Source organism: Alternaria triticimaculans, assembly GCF_023758025.1.
Source record: "Alternaria triticimaculans strain BMP 0046 chromosome Unknown scaffold_3, whole genome shotgun sequence".
Taxonomy (NCBI): domain Eukaryota; kingdom Fungi; phylum Ascomycota; class Dothideomycetes; order Pleosporales; family Pleosporaceae; genus Alternaria; species Alternaria triticimaculans.
This window is the reverse complement of record NW_026055960.1, coordinates 458,269-477,693: the sequence shown is the minus strand read 5'-3', so window position 1 is coordinate 477,693 and position 19,425 is coordinate 458,269. Positions and strand designations below refer to the sequence as shown.

At 52.9% G+C, this 19,425-nt stretch overlaps 7 protein-coding genes across 7 annotated transcripts; 4 read left to right on the top strand and 3 right to left on the bottom strand.

Moving 5' to 3' along the window:
• Positions 1–150: 150 nt before the first annotated feature.
• On the bottom strand, positions 151–828 carry J4E78_002832 (uncharacterized protein; the record flags this gene model as incomplete). The annotated part of the gene is made up of 1 exon (XM_049363477.1): positions 151–828. One exon carries the CDS (start codon positions 826–828, stop codon positions 151–153), a length of 678 nt encoding a protein of 225 aa, XP_049224142.1.
• Positions 829–1,703: 875 nt separating this feature from the next.
• Positions 1,704–2,936, top strand: J4E78_002831 (uncharacterized protein; the record flags this gene model as incomplete). Its single annotated transcript, XM_049363476.1, has 2 exons — positions 1,704–2,147; positions 2,208–2,936. The coding sequence occupies 2 exons, from the start codon at positions 1,704–1,706 to the stop codon at positions 2,934–2,936; spliced, it is 1,173 nt and encodes a 390-aa protein (XP_049224141.1).
• Positions 2,937–3,400: 464 nt separating this feature from the next.
• J4E78_002830 (uncharacterized protein) lies at positions 3,401–4,149 on the top strand (the record flags this gene model as incomplete). Its single annotated transcript, XM_049363475.1, has 2 exons — positions 3,401–4,078; positions 4,135–4,149. The coding sequence occupies 2 exons, from the start codon at positions 3,401–3,403 to the stop codon at positions 4,147–4,149; spliced, it is 693 nt and encodes a 230-aa protein (XP_049224140.1).
• Positions 4,150–4,404: 255 nt separating this feature from the next.
• J4E78_002829 (uncharacterized protein) lies at positions 4,405–5,444 on the bottom strand (the record flags this gene model as incomplete). The annotated part of the gene is made up of 4 exons (XM_049363474.1): positions 4,405–4,641; positions 4,756–5,109; positions 5,193–5,287; positions 5,384–5,444. 4 exons carry the CDS (start codon positions 5,442–5,444, stop codon positions 4,405–4,407), a joined length of 747 nt encoding a protein of 248 aa, XP_049224139.1.
• Positions 5,445–6,113: 669 nt separating this feature from the next.
• J4E78_002828 (uncharacterized protein) lies at positions 6,114–9,681 on the bottom strand (the record flags this gene model as incomplete). The annotated part of the gene is made up of 2 exons (XM_049363473.1): positions 6,114–7,898; positions 8,785–9,681. The coding sequence occupies 2 exons, from the start codon at positions 9,679–9,681 to the stop codon at positions 6,114–6,116; spliced, it is 2,682 nt and encodes an 893-aa protein (XP_049224138.1).
• Positions 9,682–10,658: 977 nt separating this feature from the next.
• On the top strand, positions 10,659–11,624 carry J4E78_002827 (uncharacterized protein; the record flags this gene model as incomplete). Its single annotated transcript, XM_049363472.1, has 1 exon — positions 10,659–11,624. One exon carries the CDS (start codon positions 10,659–10,661, stop codon positions 11,622–11,624), a length of 966 nt encoding a protein of 321 aa, XP_049224137.1.
• A 1,092-nt stretch (positions 11,625–12,716) lies between these two features.
• Positions 12,717–14,093, top strand: J4E78_002826 (uncharacterized protein; the record flags this gene model as incomplete). Its single annotated transcript, XM_049363471.1, has 1 exon — positions 12,717–14,093. The coding sequence occupies one exon, from the start codon at positions 12,717–12,719 to the stop codon at positions 14,091–14,093; it is 1,377 nt and encodes a 458-aa protein (XP_049224136.1).
• Positions 14,094–19,425: the final 5,332 nt, after the last annotated feature.

The following is a 19,425-nucleotide window of genomic DNA, read 5'->3' as shown; positions in this document are numbered from 1 at the left end:
TTCGATGTATGATACGATCATGTCTCATAGTAGTCATTAACCCCCTCTTCGCCTTCCTTATGCAATATCATACAGTATTATACACGGCGTGTCGAGGTAATCGTAACAGGAAGGTTTGCGCAATGGTATAGCGTCGTGCAGCTAGAAAGCTTATGACCTGCTCTTCGCGAGCTCAGACTGAGCAGTCGACGTAGGCCCGCCCTTGACACGCTCTCCACCAGTAACCTTCTTTTCTCCCTCAGTAATGTCGTGCAGCGCCTCGCTGGTGATGGGCTCTTTGGCGTGACTCTGCGCCTGCGCAGTGGGACCTCCAGGTACGGGACCATCCTCACCCGTCAACTTCTTCTCGGCATCGGTGATCTTGCTCAGCGTCGACGAGTCTAGCTTTCCGGATGCGTTGGAAGTGTTGGCGCCAGTGTTGTTGTTATTGTTGTTGGACGGAGCTGAGCCGGCTGTAAGAGCAGACTGAGCGATGGATGTAGGACCTCCTTTCATGACCTCATCGGAGCCGGTGAGGACCTTCTCGCCCTCGGTGATGTCGTGGATGACTTGTGCGGTGAGGTTCTGGCCAACGTGCTGTTGGGCTTTCGCGGTAGGGCCGCCCTTGTGTGGCTCGTCCTTGCCGGTGATCTTCTTCTCGGCAGCGGTGATCTGCGAGATGAAGTTGGAGTCGACCTGGACAGACATGATGCGTGTTGTTGTGAAAGCGCGGTGGTTGCTCAGGTCGTTGATGTTGTTCTTGAGCGGTGCTCTTTGCGATGTGATGCGAGCTGTTGGTCGTGCTGCGAGGAAAACGTTGCGGTTGATACGGAGGAGTTTGGAAGCCATTGTTGCTGCTTGTTTATATGTCGATGGGTAGTGAAGTGGAAGGTGCAACTGTGAGGTGTGTAGGCGGATTATGTAGTGTGATGGAGTACTGATGTAATGCGAAATTGATATCGTCTGAGGTGTGCGCTCAACGTGACGTTTACTATGGGGAAAGATGGATTGCAATGCGCATTTGCAACTTGTCGGTCTGCCCGTGCACCGCAAATCTCTGCATCAATGGCGACGACATCGTGCTGATGACCCTGAGATGCAGGTACCACATCTCCGATGGACGCGGCGACTGTGCGATGCGCGCGCATCATGTGGTGGAGCCATGATGTCAGCATTCTGGGGAACTACGGCCATGACGATTCGGGTGCACTAGCGGTCAGCTAACATGGCGATGCGATTTAGGGGTCCAGATGCAGATTTCACAACATCAACTACGACGCGATCAATGCAGAGAGTAGTTGCTCAGCTACTGAAGGTCGTTCGGGTGGGCGTAGTTCACTTCAGTCTGACGCTTCGGAGATTGCGGAATTACCGGCTTTGGTGGCGCATGTCAGACCATACGAGTTTCTCGCCCGTTGCTTGATTGCAACGCCATTGGGTATTAGCAAGTATTGTTTCGGTCGCACCTACTTGTACGGCATGCGTTACGCCTTGCTACGCTGTGTGTATACAGTCAAGTGCTCCGAGATGGCACTCGCGGCGATAAGACATACGACGGAACGACTATGAGGCCGCTGCTGCAGAAGCTGACCGCCATATAAGAAGGGTTGGTGCATTGTATGCTACGTGCACGAAGTTTCCAACAAGAGAAGAAAATATCTCATCGCTGTGTAGCTCTTACGAAATAGATTCCCAGCTTGTTGGTACCTAGGTAAACTCCTACAATGTCATTCATCAATCCAGCCACACCCGTGTCTCTCCTAGGTAGACATCGCGTTCTCAGTCCCACGGCAGCCGTCCGGGTCTCGCCTCTGTGCCTCGGTGGCATGAATTTCGGTGAAGCATGGAAAGCCACTCTCGGAGAATGCACCAAAGAAACGGCCTTTGCGATGCTGGATTACTTCTACGAGCAAGGCGGCAATTTCATCGACACCGCCGTCAACTACCAGTTCGGCGAGAGCGAAGAGTGGATTGGTGAGTGGATGGAAGAGCGAGGAGTCAGAGATGAGATGGTACTTGCGACCAAGTTTACTGGTATGCAGATTACCGAGAGAGAAAAGGAAGGCGGTGCGAGGTGCAAGAGTAACTACGGAGGCAATAGCGTGAAGAATATGCATACAAGTATCGAGCGTTCGCTCAAGGCGCTCAGGAGTAGCTACATCGATATCGTAAGTTCCTTCTTCGGGCTCTGTATTCCGCTACGACTGTTGTGATTGACTGACTCATAGTACTACGTCCACTTGTGGGACTCAACAGCCTCCATACCAGAGCTGATGAATGCCCTCAACGACCTCGTCTCCTCCCGCCGAGTACTCTACCTAGGCATCTCCGATACCCCAGCCTGGATCGTCGTAAAGGCGAACTGCTACGCCCGCCAGCACGGTCTCCGCCAATTCTCAATCTACCAAGGCCGCTGGTCCGCCGCAGACCGTTCCTTCGAGCGCGAAATCATCCCAATGGCGCTTGACGAAGGCATGGCCCTTGCACCATGGGGCGCTATCGGCGGAGGAAGCTTCAAGACAAGGGCGCAGAGGGAGAACCCAGAAGACGGCGGCAGGAAGATGGAGATGATGGTCATCGGCAACGAACAAAAAGTCAGCAATGTGCTCGAGGATATTGCGAACACCAAATCTCCGGTCCCGCCTATCACTACCGTCGCTCTCGCATACGTCATGCACAAGTCACCCTACGTCTTCCCTATCGTCGGCGGTCGCAAGATCTCGCATCTAGAGGGTAATATCCAGGCTCTTGGTTTGAGTCTTACGCCAGAGGAAATCCAGCAAGTTGATGAGGCCTATGGCTTCGAGATGGGGTTCCCGCATCAGTTCCTCAATCCAGAGAATACGGCAATCATGGGACCAGAGGATAATCGGTTTGCGAATAACATGAGCGTTTTGGATCATGTCAAGGGGCTAAAGCCGATTCCGCCGCACCAAGTGGCGGTAGACGAGAAGTGACTGGTCTTTCCGTTGGAGCAGGCGACGTGGTGTTCGCCGGCAAAAGATTGCACACGTTAGCCCATAGAGACTACGAATGGTGAACGGGATAAGGCACACATTACAAAGCCGGAGCGCGAAGACTTCAAGATCTTTCCTATTATAGAGACTGAAGAGACAAGTCAGCTTGTAGCTTCCCTCTTCCACCCTCGTCATCAAAGTCTAATCGCTGAACCTAGACGTCGATTGCATCTGCATCCATTCACTTTTTGTGTGTGCCAAGGAATTGAGTTGCAGCCTTCGCTTCCTCCTGGTAGTCGCGATCCGTTTGTACCTCTTCGTGTACCGCTATGCCCGCCATCTTAGCTCTAGTCTGAAACGAATATCCTTTAAAGCGGAATGTAAGTACCCGCTAAGCCTAGAGTATGATTGCATCAACACTTCTCAATGTCTGATCTGACTCAAACAGAAGGAACAAGTAAACCATGACTTCTTCACTACTCCGTTCCGCCAACCCCAACGTTCGCGTAGAAGACGAGGTCTGGGACATGATCTTCCCTGACGCGAAGACCGAGAAGCACCAAAACAAGGCTGGAGATACCGCTCAATCCACCAACCCGATCACCGCCAAAGACATCGACATCCGAGACTGGCCCTTTGCAGACCGCAAGAAACTCGAGTCGGAATACAACCGCATCAAGGTCTTCATCGACGCCGACCTTATTACAACGATATCAAGGCCACTGTTTCGAGCGACTTCGACAACAGCCAGCGAGCTTCTCATGAACGATACCGTCATACTACCCACAACCATCGACGGGGACGCGGTGTCTCGACTTGTCGATTACCTCGAGGACATTATATCGAATCCCAACAAGCCGCTACCATTTATCCTCCATCTACCCATGACATTATCTCTGGGTATATGCGCCGCTGCCGTCGCGCTCGGGATGGACAAGTATGTCGACAACCTATACAAAGAGTGCGAAGACCTCCTACGAACATGCCTACCCTCGTGGACAACTATCGACGCCATTACATCATACAAGACAACCACGCCGCACTTCTCCCGCCTCTTCCGCATCATGGTACTTGATCTCGCTACACGCATTTGGAACGAAACAGCCTCCAACGTTGAAATCTTCCAGATCCAGTTAAATCCTGTCCTTGAAAATTCGGTTAAGAGGGCGAATGAGAGATATAAAAGCCTTCTGTGCAGGAGGAGGAAGTATGAGTTTAGAATAAGAACGGGTTACGAGTATAGACATGTGAATTGGGGATGGTTGGTGCGCACGAAGGAAGATGAGGAGGATGAGGTGGGGCTTGACGGGGACGATTATGATGGGCCCGTTAGGAGGAGGTGAAGATGGAGGATTACATGCATGGGGCAATGGTTGATCTACTAGAAAGTAAGACAGCTATAGTAATTGTCCGCAAAGAACTAATCTAAAAGAGATCGATCGTAAGACATTGCCCAGGATCCAAACTTTTATTTACCCTTTTCAATAGCCTCAAAAGCATGCTCCCTTGCCTTCCCCGTCTCCCTCATCTTCCAACTCTCAATATACCCCTCGACTTCCTCACACCCATTCTCCTCCCCGGGAACAGGCTCCCCCCACGTCCCCCAATACGGCACAACACCCGTCCACGTCTTCTTCACCAGCTCCTTATCCTTGAGATCGTTCCTATCCTCGCTGGGCCCGCCGGTCCGTATCTTTGCGCTTGCCTGTTGCCACACAAGTAACGTTAGCACAGAAAAGGGAACGTAGCACTAAAAACTACTGATGTCTTTGCAAAGAGATGGAGGGAGAGAGAAAGAGGCAAAGAGAAAGCAACCTACACTCTCAATCCTAACCCTAAGTATACTCGTACTCTTCAACTCCGCACTACTCGGGGGCACCCTACTCTTCTCCCAGCGCTGCGGCAACATATTATCAGTAATAGCTTTCATGGCGTACAGTGCTTCGTCGGCGTCTTCTACGAGTTCAGCGTAGCCGTAGACGATGGCGGAGCGGTAGTTGCACGAGTTGTGGAAGGGGGTTAGGGAGAGGACGAGGCCGTCGAGGAAACTGGCGGCTATGGTGATGGGGAGACCGGGAGTGGAGGTTTCTTTCGAGGACTTGAACATGCGGCCGGAGACGTAGCCGTGGATGTAGAGGGATTGGGGGGTGGTGGAGGGGTCTGCGGATTGATCCTATTTATTGTGTCAATATTCGTTGCATTATCTACCCGTAGACTCTCTGCTTCGAAATGGAGCGGAGGAAGGAAGTGACGTACCTCGTAGTTACCCGTACATCCCAGCATTGGCAAGACGACCGGGAAAGGATGCTCTGGATCCACGAAGGAGACGTGGAGGATTGGACAGGCGTTTACTAGACTGTGGATTGTTGCGTAGTCATACGTGCCTGGGTTTATTGATGTGAGTATGCGATTTCGAGCACGCAAGAGTGCGAAAAAGATGAACGTACCTCGATTCGCCAATCGACCGAGTTTGTTGACGGCGGTTTTGGGGTATTCTGGCGATGCCATTGTGTGATGTCTGTTGCTGAATCTTTGAAGTGACTTCGTTCTGACCGCAAGGAAAGATTGGCAAGAGAGAGAGAGATTGATGCTGAGGTCTCAAGCTGAACTGGAGTGCAACAATATGCGAGGTTCAATCAAGCTTTGTACCTTTTCCTCCAAGCTTTCTGTGACTCCCAATTCGTGACTCCTTCACCATACATACATGCACAGACGTGCGACGCTCATCAGGCGGGCCATTGTACACGTCCAAAGGGTCTGGAGGATGACGGCACCCGGCAGGACTTGCTGGATGCGGAAGCGGGGCCGTAATCGTGTGAGTAATCATTGGTGGATGGCGTTTACACTGCGCGACTACCATACCTCGCGTACACGGTTAGGCGTGCAGGGCGTCTAGAATTGTGAGTAGCCTCACAACAGTGTACATACCGCGGAACATTGGCTGCGGATACTTCGGGTTATCCACGGCCTGTATGCAAATCAGAGCTGCAAGTATGAGGCGATAGTATTCCATATCCATCTATGATACTAGACAGAGTACAACATGTAGTCAAAGTAAAACCTAGTCCCAATCCAATCCGGGAGAGCCTCAATGGGCGATGCAGTCCAAAAGTCCAATTCCAAAACTCCGTTCCATGCAATTCTTCCTCCGCTCTTCTTGACCCATTCTCCAGTCTATCATCTGAAACTCCACGCCGTTCTCAGTCCACCGTTGACACTCTCCAACTTCAGACACTGATACGGACTGCTCTGCGGATCATAATACAACCCTTCCAGCATCCCGCTTCTCCGGTCAAGCGCCACGTAGTAGAACCCGCTGATGGTAAGCCCGCAGCCCGAGTCGTCGAATGTCGCTTGTTCAGCGTCGTTCGTTACGGAGTTGAAGAGGGGTTGTGGTGTGATCTCGACTTCGGCACGGCCAGTTTGCGCGTTGCGGACTATGCGGTAGGGCGAGGGCTGGAGTTGCGAAGTATGCGTCGAGGTAGGAGCGGCGGGTGCGTAGTTGGAGGAACCTGTCGAGGCCCAGGGATTGGACGGTGGAGGGTCGGCGGAGAAGGAAGAGGGTATCGTGGTGGAGGGCGGGGGCTGAACGGGGTCAGGGGTGCTGCGGTTCAGGCTCTTTACAAAACATCGCTCTTTCCAGCGCATGAGTATCCAGTTCTGGCCCAAGACTTCGGTGAGCCACTTCTTGCTCGTCAGGGCCCTGACCACGTCTTCGTCGCTCATCTTCTGGAACGGGGGCAGTTTGCGCCAATATGTTGCGTCGTTTGCGGCGTTTGATTTGAAGGATTCGGTGAGGAGGGTGTAGTTGTTGAAGTCGAGGATCTCGCCTTCGAGGTAGGTTGTGATGGAGGAGGTACGCGTGACGGACGGTGTGGCATTGCTGGGGGAAAACATGGTATGCGGATGCGGGTGGGAAGGTACGTTATACGCTTCCATGGTTGCGGAGAGAGACATCTGCTCCCAGTCGACGTCGTGTATTGTGACCTTGACGGGCCATCGGTCTTGGTGCGGTTGTGCGTCGGGCTGCGAGTTCCGGCTCGTGGAGACTTCGCTGGGATTCCATATCCACGGTCGTATGGGCGGTGGGAGTCCCGTGTGCCGGCTGTATGTGGTAGTCGCGGCAGCGGGCATGGTCGTCGCATGCTGACAGCCCGAGAGTATCGCGCCCGGTGCCAGCCACGATGTCTCGGTGGGCGGCGGTATGGCGAGGGTGTTTGCGACGAAGTCTGCGTGCTGCAGGAAGAAGTCCTTGGTCAGAAAACCGGCGTCTCGCGCACGCTCCCAGCTCTCGTCGTCGTCGCGCGAGTGGCGTATGCGCGACAGGTACTTGACGGTCTGCTCCAGCATGGGCGACGTGCGAGCCTCGGAGTCTCGGTGCGAAGACATCTGGCGGGCGGAGCGTTCTCGCTGGACAGTCTCGGGGAAGAGGCTGGATCGGGCGGCAAGCATGTCTCGCAGGCTGCGGTGTGAAGCGTGGCGTGGCGGTGCTTCGCTGCTGGTGGCGGCTTCCCGGGTGCGCGCTGAGAAGCGTGGATGGCGACGCACGCCTGCCGACTGGAGGATGGCCGTCGACCTCAGCGAGCTCTCGGGCGCGCCCGGGGCCTCAGTGGCCGGCGACCAGTCATACAGGCTGTTCTGACTGGGCACGCGGTCGCCATAGTTGTTGTCGCTGAGGCGGCTGAGGCGTGACATGACGCGGCGCAGGCGGTCCCGCTGCTCCAGCTCGTCTCGCTGCCTTTCCAGCAGGCGCAATCGCTCCTGGGACCGGTCCAACCGCGCCTGGTCGCGCTCACGTGCTGCGCGGAGATAGTCGACGTGGGCGCGTTCGATGTCGTCGTCGCTGGGAATGCCTGCTTCGTCCGTCGGGGTGCCCAGCGTGGCGGCGAGGTTGAGCACGTCGTCGTTTACGGGGCTCTCGAGCTCGCGCAGGGCCGAGATGAAGGTGGGTTCCGCGTCGTCCTATTGAGCGGCTACGTCAGTCATGCACTTAGACCACGGCTATGTGACAACATGTGGACGGCAACATCTGAACGGCGGGTGCTTACAGGCGAGTTGGCGGGCGGCATTATGACCAAGCAGGCGGCGCAGCGGGCATGGCGGGACGGAGCGATGGATGAGCTGTCGCATGCAATGCACGACGTCGGATGCACGATGTCTCAAGAGCAAAGGCGTGTCCTCGGCGAAAGTGACGCGACATGTCAAACTCTTAAGCCTGAGCCATTGCCCCGAAAAACCAAAGACAACTCTGCCTGGCGACCGTCGCGGCACCTGATAGCGCACGCCATCTCGCCATGCACTTTCCCCGTTGTCCCGCTGCTGGCTTCCGCTCCGCCCTGCCAATAGTCGGCGCAGAGAGGCATGCCGCACAACTCAATGCATTCCTCGCTTGCCCCAGATTGCCCTCGTCGGTCCCGCGGGCATGGGTGGGTGGTCTGTGCTGCGACAATAACCTCAACTACACGCGTCACATTGACGATGCTGGACACTACATAGCCTATCTCATAGCAGGCAGTCAGATCTTGCGGCAGAACTAGACATTGATGACTTTCAACCCGTACGCGCTAGCACCCCATTCAGAACCCCATCACGACAGTCGCTCCTTCCTCTCCAACCCCTCCAACACCACCAAAATCCTTCCCACCAACTCCGCAAACTCCCCATGATCCCCCCACGCATAAGGCCCCAACCTCGCCTTACTCGCCCTTACCAAATGCATCAACTTCACCCTCAACTCCCTCCTCGGCTCCTCATTCGTACACATCGGAAACCTCAAATCCAACAATGCACTCCTCGCCGTCTCCACCATCGTCTTGCTACACCACACATGAAAACCATGCATAATCACATCATCCAGACTCAGCGGCGCGTGCACCGTCCCCGGTGGCATTAGTAGTAAATCCCCTTTCTTGAGGTAGATTGGGAATCCAGGTTTGTTTGGCGCGTACTGAAGACCAGCTTGCCGCGATACAGCCCATTCCTCGCGTTCAGAGGGGGAAAGCGACCACGTAAACCAGAGTTTCGAGCCAGACTCACACAACACACCGGTGTAAAGGCCGTGTTCGTCAACGTGAGGGAAAGACCATACGCCTCGTTTGCCCCATAAGGCAAACCCAGTTTTACTAGAGAGATCGCTGGGGTTCGGGTCCGAGTGGTTGGACATGCCACCGTATTCAGTCGCTTCGGAGAGAATGCTGTAGTCGGTGAGGTTGTCGAGCTCCCAGGGTAATACGTTTTGACGTACGGGCCGGATGTCGAGCAGGTTTATCGGGAGGGCGGTTGGGTCGGACATGCGTTTTAGGGCGGTGGAGATGGTGAGCCGGCGGGTTATGTTCTTGGAAGTGAGGTCTTGGATGTCCATGTAAGCTTCAGCTGAAGCGTATTTGCGGAATTTGAGGACAGCTTCGTAGTGTTGGGCAGAGTAGAGGGTGCGTGGTTCCGGGCTGTTGTTTAGTTCCAAGGGGACGAGGAGGGGGATTTGGAGGGTGGAGCGATGGAGTAGGTCGCGTGCTTCTGTAGAGGTGCATATGATGAGGTTGTTGTCCCAATTCGGTGTGGACTGCTGGATGCGCTGTTCGTACTGGGTAGCGGTGATGGGCACAACATCTTCTCCAGGCTTGATGATGTCGAAGTAGCCCTTAGATTCTGGGATGAATCTCTTCTTCCGGGCTTGTGCGATGTCAGAATGTTGTACCTGCGTGATCAGGCCTTCCAGCATACAGATACCGCGCTTCAGTGATGACATCGCGGTGGCAGGATAGCTCCTGATGAAGTCTTCAGTCTCGATGGCTTGATGCATTTCCGAGAGAGAGTAGGGACTGACTTGTTCAAATGGTTGAACAGTAGCTTCTGACAAGCGCCTCCTTTTGCATGGAGGAAGGCTGTTTGTCACATCTTCCGTACGCCTTTTAGTCGGCTTGGTATCAGCAAACATCCCTATAGTCACTCCTAGTACTCGCAAGTCGAAGTTTGATCATCGCCCGTACATCGAGCGGTACAGCGGTTGTTATATCCCCTTGACTGGTGCTTGTCACCCGTCTCAGCGCATTCTCGAACTGATGGACCTCATCAAGGACTTTCGCGAACATGTAAGAGAACTCGATAGAGCCAAATAGATATGCCTGGCACGTTTCACTAGTCACCAAGGGACGAGGAGGTCGAGCTCCTCACTCGGTTACTCGACAAGCAACGCACTCAAGCTGAATTAACGTGCAGCAAAGCTTAATGTATAACAAGAAGTTTAGCAAGTAAAGTATGATCTATTGCAAACAATCCACACCGTATATATGCCCATCTGACCAACTGAATTCCGATTATCGGCCTTTTCTTTACTATCTACATGTCACTCACACAAGTCCCCTGACGTATCCCATGATCATAATTTGCTGGAGACACAGTAAGAGACGCCTTGGCGAGCTCTACTAGGCAGAAGTGTGATCAATTGGGCGAGGTCGGCTGTCATTGTTATTCACTGCCAAGGCCACTTAGTGCTTCCCTTCTCTGTATAGATTCTCCAGCCCCGCTACTCTTATGTCTCTTTATCGACGAAAGCATCTTATACCTCAGTTTTCAGGTCTACAGTTGAGAATACCCGCCATAGAATCCAACCACGACAACCTTCTACAACGCACCTAGAACACGACTTGTGTGTAAGGTCCAATAACTGTTTTGCTTCTGGACCAATCCTGACGGCTACAGAGACACGCGACGACTCATATCAAAATGTCAGACAACATGGTAGCCCCCGCGCCTACTTCGAGCGCTTCTCTCAGTGATCAGAAGGTCCCCGGTGGTCTCGAGCACTTCCGTACCCTCGGACCTATTCAACGCCAAAACCTGGTAATGAGCGACAAAGTCCAGTTTGTGGACCACCTCGGCAACGTCATAAAGTCCGGAAACAACCTCACTGAGTTGCCAATCGCCCTATTCGAGGCCGTCTCAGAGAAGCACGAACTGGTTGTCGATGGCAAGATTGAGGTTCCAGAGGGCATCGATATCAAAGCTCTGAACTATCTGGTCTCTCTGGTACTAGCACTACCAACCGCGCCGAAGGTGTTCCAGTTCCAGAAGTATGTGGTGAGGGACTTCAAAGGCAAACCGATGAAGGACGTCGAAGACACCTTCAAAGACCTGCATCTCTGCTGCGCCGCAGATGCATTGGGTATTGGCTCTTTTACCCAAGGCATCTTCAACCACTTCTTTAGCCGTATCAACACCAAAGTCCCTCCCACAGACGTCATCAACATCATCACCGCTGCCAACAATCCAACCGGAAACAAGCTGTTCAAGCAAATGGCGTATACCATGGCGACGAAGCTGAACGATGGGACTTTCCCCGACCCCGAAGGATTCAAGCAGAAGTACCTTACAACCAACCCCCGTCTCTCCGAAACCATCGACCGCTTTCTCACCAACATCACAGAGACTGATGCTCGCAACGCTGAGTACCAGAAACGAGAGGCTGGACGGCAGCAGTTCGCTGCTCATAATGCACAGCACGAAGCTTGGAAGGTGGCGGAGAAGGCCCGCAAGAAGCAACGCGAGGCAGATGAGGCAGCGCGGTGGGCGGCAGCTGGCGTGTCGTACCGGAAGAAGGTTAGTCAGGGGAAGAAGAACTTTACTCTCCTCGAGGTGAAGTGGGCTGATAAGGTGGCGGGGAAGAGGGTGTATCCTGGAAATGGTAATTGATCAAGTACAAGTCTCAGTAGGGCGCGATTTCAGATGACTTTAGTGGTTGATGGACGGCCTCGCGCGGAAGACCTTTGCTGATATGGTCTTCGGCTTTCATCATGTATTCTTCTGGGATTGGTGAAGATGTGTATCTAGAAAGCAAAGTTTTGGCTTTGTAGACGACAAATGTACATCCATGAAAATGATGGTGAGGAAACGGACATCTCCGTGTGTTGAAGTTGCCCGACATGAGTAATGTGCACGTGCTCTTCCATTACGTCATGTGCAAAAGTCACGGAAGTGACGCGACGCGCCGCGGTTGCTACACCACCAACACTCATCTCATCACGTCGCATCTATGTCCATCGCCCTACTGCATGTCATCCATCGATTGAATGTGTGCATTGCCATGGCGGGCGCTTCTTTCCTTTCGTCTACACGCGCCAACAACCTTGGAAATGGTGGGCGGCTATGGCTTATGCAGTTGGAGAGGGCAACAGCGACGCAACACGTTCATCGCACATTAGTCTCACCCATCGTGCATGTATCGAGAGCCCCGGAGAGATAAAGGGCAGGTAAAAGCGAAATGTATATGCAATGTAATGTGATGAAACAGAAGACTTCCGCGCGGGTGTGAGCAAGACAGATCATGAGATACACACAGCCACCTCATACAAGAAAAAAGCCGAACAGGTCTAGAGCCTACATCGACGCCAGGCCACCTATCTTATAGGTTTTCATGTTGATTTAGGCTGCAGGCCCGTTTCGGTTTTTTCCTTGGTTGTCTTGCAGCCCCCCCAGCAACACGTGTGGAATATCCTACATTACCCCCGCATGCGACATAATTTCTGGAGTATTTCACTTGCTCTTGCTCATGTCGCGTGTTTACGCGCTAGTGTCTGCTAGTGTAGGCGACACACTCACGCATCCATCGCTCCTGCTCAAACAAACCCAGTCGCCCGCCGTTGATCCTGTCCGAATTCTCTTTCGAAGCAGCGACTCTCACTTCTATCGCCGACTGAGCACCATCATCTAGGCGTCAACCCCTGAACACTCCTTCGCAAACGGTGCCGACTAGCCGGCTGACACACTCCGCTCACGACAGCCACGATGACCAACCTTCTCGATCTTCCGGTTGAGATCTTCCAGATGATCGTCCACGAGCTAGTCAATAGCGCGATTAACAACGTCAAAGGTCCTTCCCAGGGCTTTCAGATCGATGGTGTCTGGAGACTGCGAGATGTTTGCGGTACCTTCGCTGCAGAGATCGAGCGCAACGTCTTCTCCCTTCAGCCCAAAGAGGTTTACTACAACAAGTACTTTGTTCAACGCCTTGCCCTCAAGCGTTTGCCCCGATACATGATGCGAGTCAAGCGAATTCCGGGGAACATCAACGAAGGCTTTCATGCACGACTAAAGCGCATGATCAGCTACATTTTACAAGAGCTTGACATCAAAGATGAGAAGCAACGCGCAGGTATCATCGAAAAGTTCTACCTTAGTTTACGCAAGATCGTCGAAGCGTACAGATTGAGTCACGCCTTGTGGTGCGATTGCGGTCCCTCCTGCCATTACGTCACCCAGAACCAGAACAGTACCAAGTTATCTGTCCAAGATAGGCTTTACACATCTCTGATGGTCGGAGCGCATGATGTTCTTGCTAGTGTTCTCACAGAACTCAGTGGTATGGAGAAAGATGCGCTCTTTGATGTGGAACCTTTCCGGATCGCACGAGATCTAGGTGACACGGAGTCGATTGACGTTATTGTCCGTTATCTCGAAACACGGTCGTCATCAGTGCAAGCTGCTCTTACATCTGAGGACGCCATGTTTCCCATACATAGCACTATCAGCATCGCGCTGGCTACCGACAGCGGTACAATCGCTCAAACTCTGCTCGACTACCACAAGAAGAATCTACGCTCCCCCACGAGGCACGCCTACAACTATTGGGTCTCTCGCGCTGTCCGTGCGAATACGACCAAATATTTGCACAATCTAAGGGCCGTCTTGGATTTCCACCCTGAGGGCAGGAGACGTGTCTTGCGCGAAACAATGCTCACCATTTGTGCCAAAGGCAGTTCCGAAGATGTCCAGGAAGCCCTCAAGCGCGTTGAAGATGTGGACAAGGGAACAGCGTTGAACGCTCCTATCTTCATCGCTGTTCGATCCGGTCGTGTAGCCGCTGTGCAGGCTTGCATCCAGGCAGGTGCCAATGTGGACCTCGCCGTACGTTCGAACATCCCGACGCTTCAGAAAGATAACATCACACCCCTTGACGTGGCCATGAATCGGAACGATGATCGCGTTGCAGACGTCCTCATCAAGGCTGGCGCAACAATCCCGCACATATCGCAGTGGCCAGGGACTATGCGCGTGTACAAGGCGTTGCGCAAGGCCGTCTCGGAACGCACAAGCGTCAAGCTGCCGGCTCTGAGGGACTTTCAACATATGAGCCTCGCAGAACGCAAGGACATACAGTATTAGTGGACCGACGGAGAGGCCATGGGCGTGATTGCAGCTTTGCCGTGGCAAGATGGATGGACTAGAGCATATGGGAAACGGACGGCGGCCCTATGTGGGTGCCGAGAAAGATTTCGGTTATCGTGTATGCGGAATTGAAGTTGCCGAATACAATAGTGAAACTAGTACTTTTTAAGAATTCTTGTGTATGCCGGGAGTATACTGAGGGTTTGTTCTAATCATGGAGAGTCAAACGTCGCGGTGAGAAGGATTGAAGTTTCGCGAACGCGTCCACCTACGTGTTGACTGAAGTTTAGCGCTCTTGCTCTGGATACCGAGGTATGACATCGCCACATGCTTCCACGCGGCTCGGCCCTGCCAGCAACATCTGCGCCTGACCCTCTCGGTGACCATCCTCTTTACACTGCCCTACGTTCCCGCAACCTAAACCACTCTCCCATACTATCTAGTGTCCGCCCAGCTAGAATGCGCCTTCCAACGGTAGAGCACCCCCTCGTCATATCCCTGTCAACGGGAGACAGCGAGATCTTCACACCCATGATCCTGACGAAGTCGAGGAACTCTCGAGGAATTGAAATATAGACATGTGCCTGATAGGTGGCTATCGCAGCTCAAGCTGAACAGGTCTGAATCACTCAATGGCTGACGCGATTAATGCCAATCTCACGCCTGCCCAGGCTACGGCGTGGCAAAGTCCGTTTGAGCTCTACGAAATCGTTCTGTTTCACCCCAGCGCCCTGATGTACCTGTTGCACAGACGTTGGCGCGGCAAAATAGAGCTTTTCTCGGCTTCTACGCTATGCCTTTTGCGCTACTTCGACTCCCACTACAGCTGAACCTCAACCTGGCGCGACCATCACCGACCAAAACTCTCAACTGAGGCTTGAGCGCACTGTCGACAATTGCTACAACAGTCAACATCATGGCGCTCCTCAACGACCTTCCCAATGAACTTCTGCTCCAGATAACCGAGCATCTCAAGGGCCAATCTCAAACGCTCGCCCGACTCTGCCTAGTCTCCCGCAGATGGAAAGAAGTTGCTACGAGCACTCTTTACACTGGAGTGGCTTTGTACACCAGCCCAAAGAAGTTCCATACCTTTGTGCGAACACTGCTTACACACGATGATCTTACACGGCATGTCCAGATATTTGAATGTCTTTGGGATACACGGTACAGCGATCTCTGTGCTGCCGGAGAAGACAACATGCGACATGAGCCGGAGCTTATGGGGAAGTGCGCCGCACAGATCATGCATATGGCCGCGCCGGTCGAAGTAACGGGACGTCTCATTAGTAATCTCGCGCGCGGACAGCGATCGGCTTTTGTAACGATTGTATTACACCTGCTACCGAAGCTTGAGAGGCTTTCAATCCGTGTCAGAGACCATGACGACCTTCTTCGGGTGTTGTATGGAGTCCGACACGATCGTTTCACGCGGACTGATCTGTGTGGTTTACGAGGCGGGCTCCAGCATTTGACACACCTATGCATTCCCTTCGCACATTTCGATCTCCTCCGGTTCTTCTATTTCCCGAACCTAAGGGCGTTGCGAATAGATCTCACGAACAAAGGCAACCGCGAGCTAGGGATAGGCTGGCTAAACCATGCCAACACACCAATAGCTTCCAAGAACGGCATTGAAGATCTGACAATCCAGTGTGACTGCCGCGAAATAGATCCGTTATCGGTCGACTTCGTCATTCCACAAATCCTTCAATGGCTTCACATCGATGGAAGCCTGAACGGTCGGCGACATACACTGAAGCATGTCGACTTTCGTCTTACTTTTGGAAGAGCGTACTGGCCAGCTAGGCGAGATTTCCAGACCCTGGTCTCGCACCTGGTGGCCGCTTCGACAGAAATTGAGAGCCTGCGCATAGATATCCGCCTAGTCTATTGTGACTGGAAAACATTAGCATGCTACTTTTTGGCTATGAGACCCGTTACCACTCTCTCTGGCTTCGGGAACCTGCGAAACCTTGAAGTGCCACAGGAGTTTCTTAGACAGAAAGTTTCGGAGCAAACCGCATCCTGAAGGTGATCTTCGACTCCTATTGCCTTCAACGATTGAGAGCTTGACCATCATTTGCCCTGATGGTATGGCTATCGTGTGGCTCCACAAACTCTCCCTCGTTCTGAGCCACTTCAATGCGCTGCGGGGTCTTGCGCTTGAATGTATTCCAAGACATGGTCGACTTGCCTCATGGTTCCATAAGCGCCGCGATCCTGTCTTCGACACATTCCGCGATAGAGGCATTTGCGTGCGTATATATGATGCAAAAGCTGGTTTCAGGCGTCTTCAGGCGTCCTACTATGTCGACGCGCCCGCTCTGAGACAGAAAAAAGAAGACCCTTTCCAAGACTCTCTGGACATCTCACGCTTCTTCGGTGAGGACGCCGGATGCGCAGAAACATAAGGGAGGGTTTGGTTCGGTAAAGACGATAGTTGCATGCTTGTCGATAGATGCACTACTGGCAAAATAGCAATCAATGATAGGCGCCTCCAATATCAAAGAATATTTACAGGGCTTTCAGAACAATATCGGCTAAGAGCGATCTGACTGATGTTGTAAGAGGGCGAAACTCACCGTCAATACACTCAAGGCTTTCCTTGTAGAATGAAATGCAACACATAATAATGCCGCTGTTAGCTATTTCCACTTCGTGAAGGTCAATCAAGAAACAGATATGTCAGCATGATGCTAGATTTGGGCACAATGAGATGGTATAGTGTAGGTGGGAGGAGAGACGACCCTGGGGAACGTATCGCAGAATCGGAGGTTCGGCGAATCAATCCGCCGACATCCGAAGCCGCAGTTTTCCCGAAGCCTCGGCCATGAGCCTCAACTGTCTGGCAAGTCAACTCTGTGCATCACCGCTATCATGTACTTTGCACAGCTACGACCAGAATTGGCAAGCGATCTCCCGTTGCTTCGACTCGCTCCAACCTCCTCTTCTCAACGTCGCGCCTCCGGTCGTTGCTACCGATGTTGTCCACACCATACACAAGCGCACCCTTCGTGGTCACGGGTGATGGCAACTGCTGTAACCAATGTTACAGTCTCCGACTTTGCAGATTATCGCTTTGTACAGATTCGCAATAGCCGACAACAAGCACCATCATAAGGGACCGCCAAATCACACCATACAAGTCAGAACGACAAGTTTCACTGGGGACTCCAGGCACATACCGTATTACGGGGTCGCGTCGCACACCGAACGAAGCTCACGGATGCTGGATGTCGTTTCTGCGTAAAGTATAGCATGGGTGACAAGGCGGTTCGGCCTCTGGGACGATTCGCAGTACGGGTCCGGCGGTAGGCCTGTCTGGCAGAGGGAGACAGAGTCGCAGCGCATTCGCCGGTCGCATTATCTTCACTGACAGCCAAAGAAGCAGTAACATAATGATGCAGATAGTAATCTTCATCACGCGAGATTTGAGGCTACACAGTACATCCCGGCGCGCAACATGGCGTGAACAAACCCAATACACAACACGACACGCATCCATCCGTTCATCCGATCGCCGCAACCCTACGAAACCTTCGAGCTCGCATACGTAGCGAGATTGCGACAGAGCTAGCAACGGCTGCTGGGAATTCGAACACAAGCTATCTGGAACAACGTGGAATGGCTCTCAATGGCCAGGGCACAAGCTACACGACGCATTAGCATCCTCTTGTAGTACACCGTCGGCGTAATCTGTCCTTGCAGATAGGAGTCCGTTAGCCTTCGTAGTCGAAGTGTGTGCGTAGGTTTTCGCCCCAGCGCGATGACCGTGGGTTATCGAGGTCGCACTCCTGTGAACAAACACAGGGAGGGGGACTATGTTGAGGTCAGCCGCAGTCTCATGAGGAGAAACCATCTACCCACAATTGCGCATCAAGAACAGGCTTTATCCTCGCAACCTCTCCGCTGAAGTCCTTTCGTTTACCGTGTGCGAGGTCTGCCCACCTCGTCTCCCATTTGCGCTGGGTACTGTTCTTGACGTGCCCCCAAAATTTCACTCTTGGTACCTTCTTGGGCGTCCCATAGATCTCCAAGATACGTACATAGAGTAATGTGAAGAACCACTCTATCAGGTACTTCTGGCAAGTATCTTTGACCGCATCCTGTCGTTCAATCGCGAGCCTAGAAACCCTGGTATCATACCTGTCTTCGTGTCGTAGCCCTAATCCGGGTATATGAAAGATGAACTCCAGGATCTCCAACTGTGAGTTCTTGGTCAAACATTCTAGGTATCTCGTCTTTGGTTTGCGTTTTGCGGGGCTACCAATTCTTCGCGTACTTTCGTATCCAAGGAGCCGAAACTGGCTAACGATGGGCATTACCAACGTGACCCGACGAAGTGAAACGAGGCTCGAGGCCTGAGATGGCATCGCTTTTGTTTGACAGATGATATCAGTCAGATCAGATATTCTGTTGAACATCGCCGTAGGTGTTCGCGCAATCGCATTCTATAGCGAGTCGCACATTGCTCGACTGACCGACAACAGTCTCCTTACGCCCGCTTCTTCTTCGGACACCAACCCTGGCAGGCTCTTCCAGGGCTCTGTCTCCCCAGTCCAGCGCGGCGGGTCCGGTTTATTGATGCCAAATCTTCTGTGCCATCTAGTCACTGGAGAATCTTGTTTGGCTGAATTATCTTCGCCGACATAAATGTCTATTTCTTTCGATGTCTCGGCTGTCTCCAGATCCAATGATAACGGGTCATCACCGGTAAAGCCACCGGGCTGATCAAGTTCCTGGTGATCAAGTCGATACTCATCGAAGTCTGGTGTCGCAAACGCCCAAGGCCGCCATGTAGTCCCGGACTTGACTCGCGGCCAGATCACTGGACCCATCAAGGCATCAAAAATTCGGTCGCGCAACTCTTGTGGTAGCTGCATCAAGTTGAAGGTCTTCCCAGTCAATTTCCAGTAAAGACATATGCATGCTCGTTTGCGACTGACACCACCGTATCGCTCACTCAGCCATTGCCGGATGGGCTTCCAGTGCCGATGCTTCCCCCATAACATGCGAACCTCCAAGCCAGTGTCGTCTTGGCGGGAAGGCCGGCGAACGTTAAGCGGGTGATATATGCGTTCTCTAGTTTCATCCACGTCAACAAGTACGAAAGCCTCCGCATTGCTTGGTCGCCTAGTCGCGTGCGGGCGCGCCACCTTTGCAATCTCGACATGGTTCGTATGGGAGAAGAAGGCAAAGCTTTTCTTGCGTTCGTCTGTGAAAATGTCCAAGAAATGCTGAAACACCCGTGATTGGCATGTCGAAGCATCCTGTCATCGAGGGTGAGTTATGCAGCCAACCACTCGGACCTTGAGGCATACCCAGA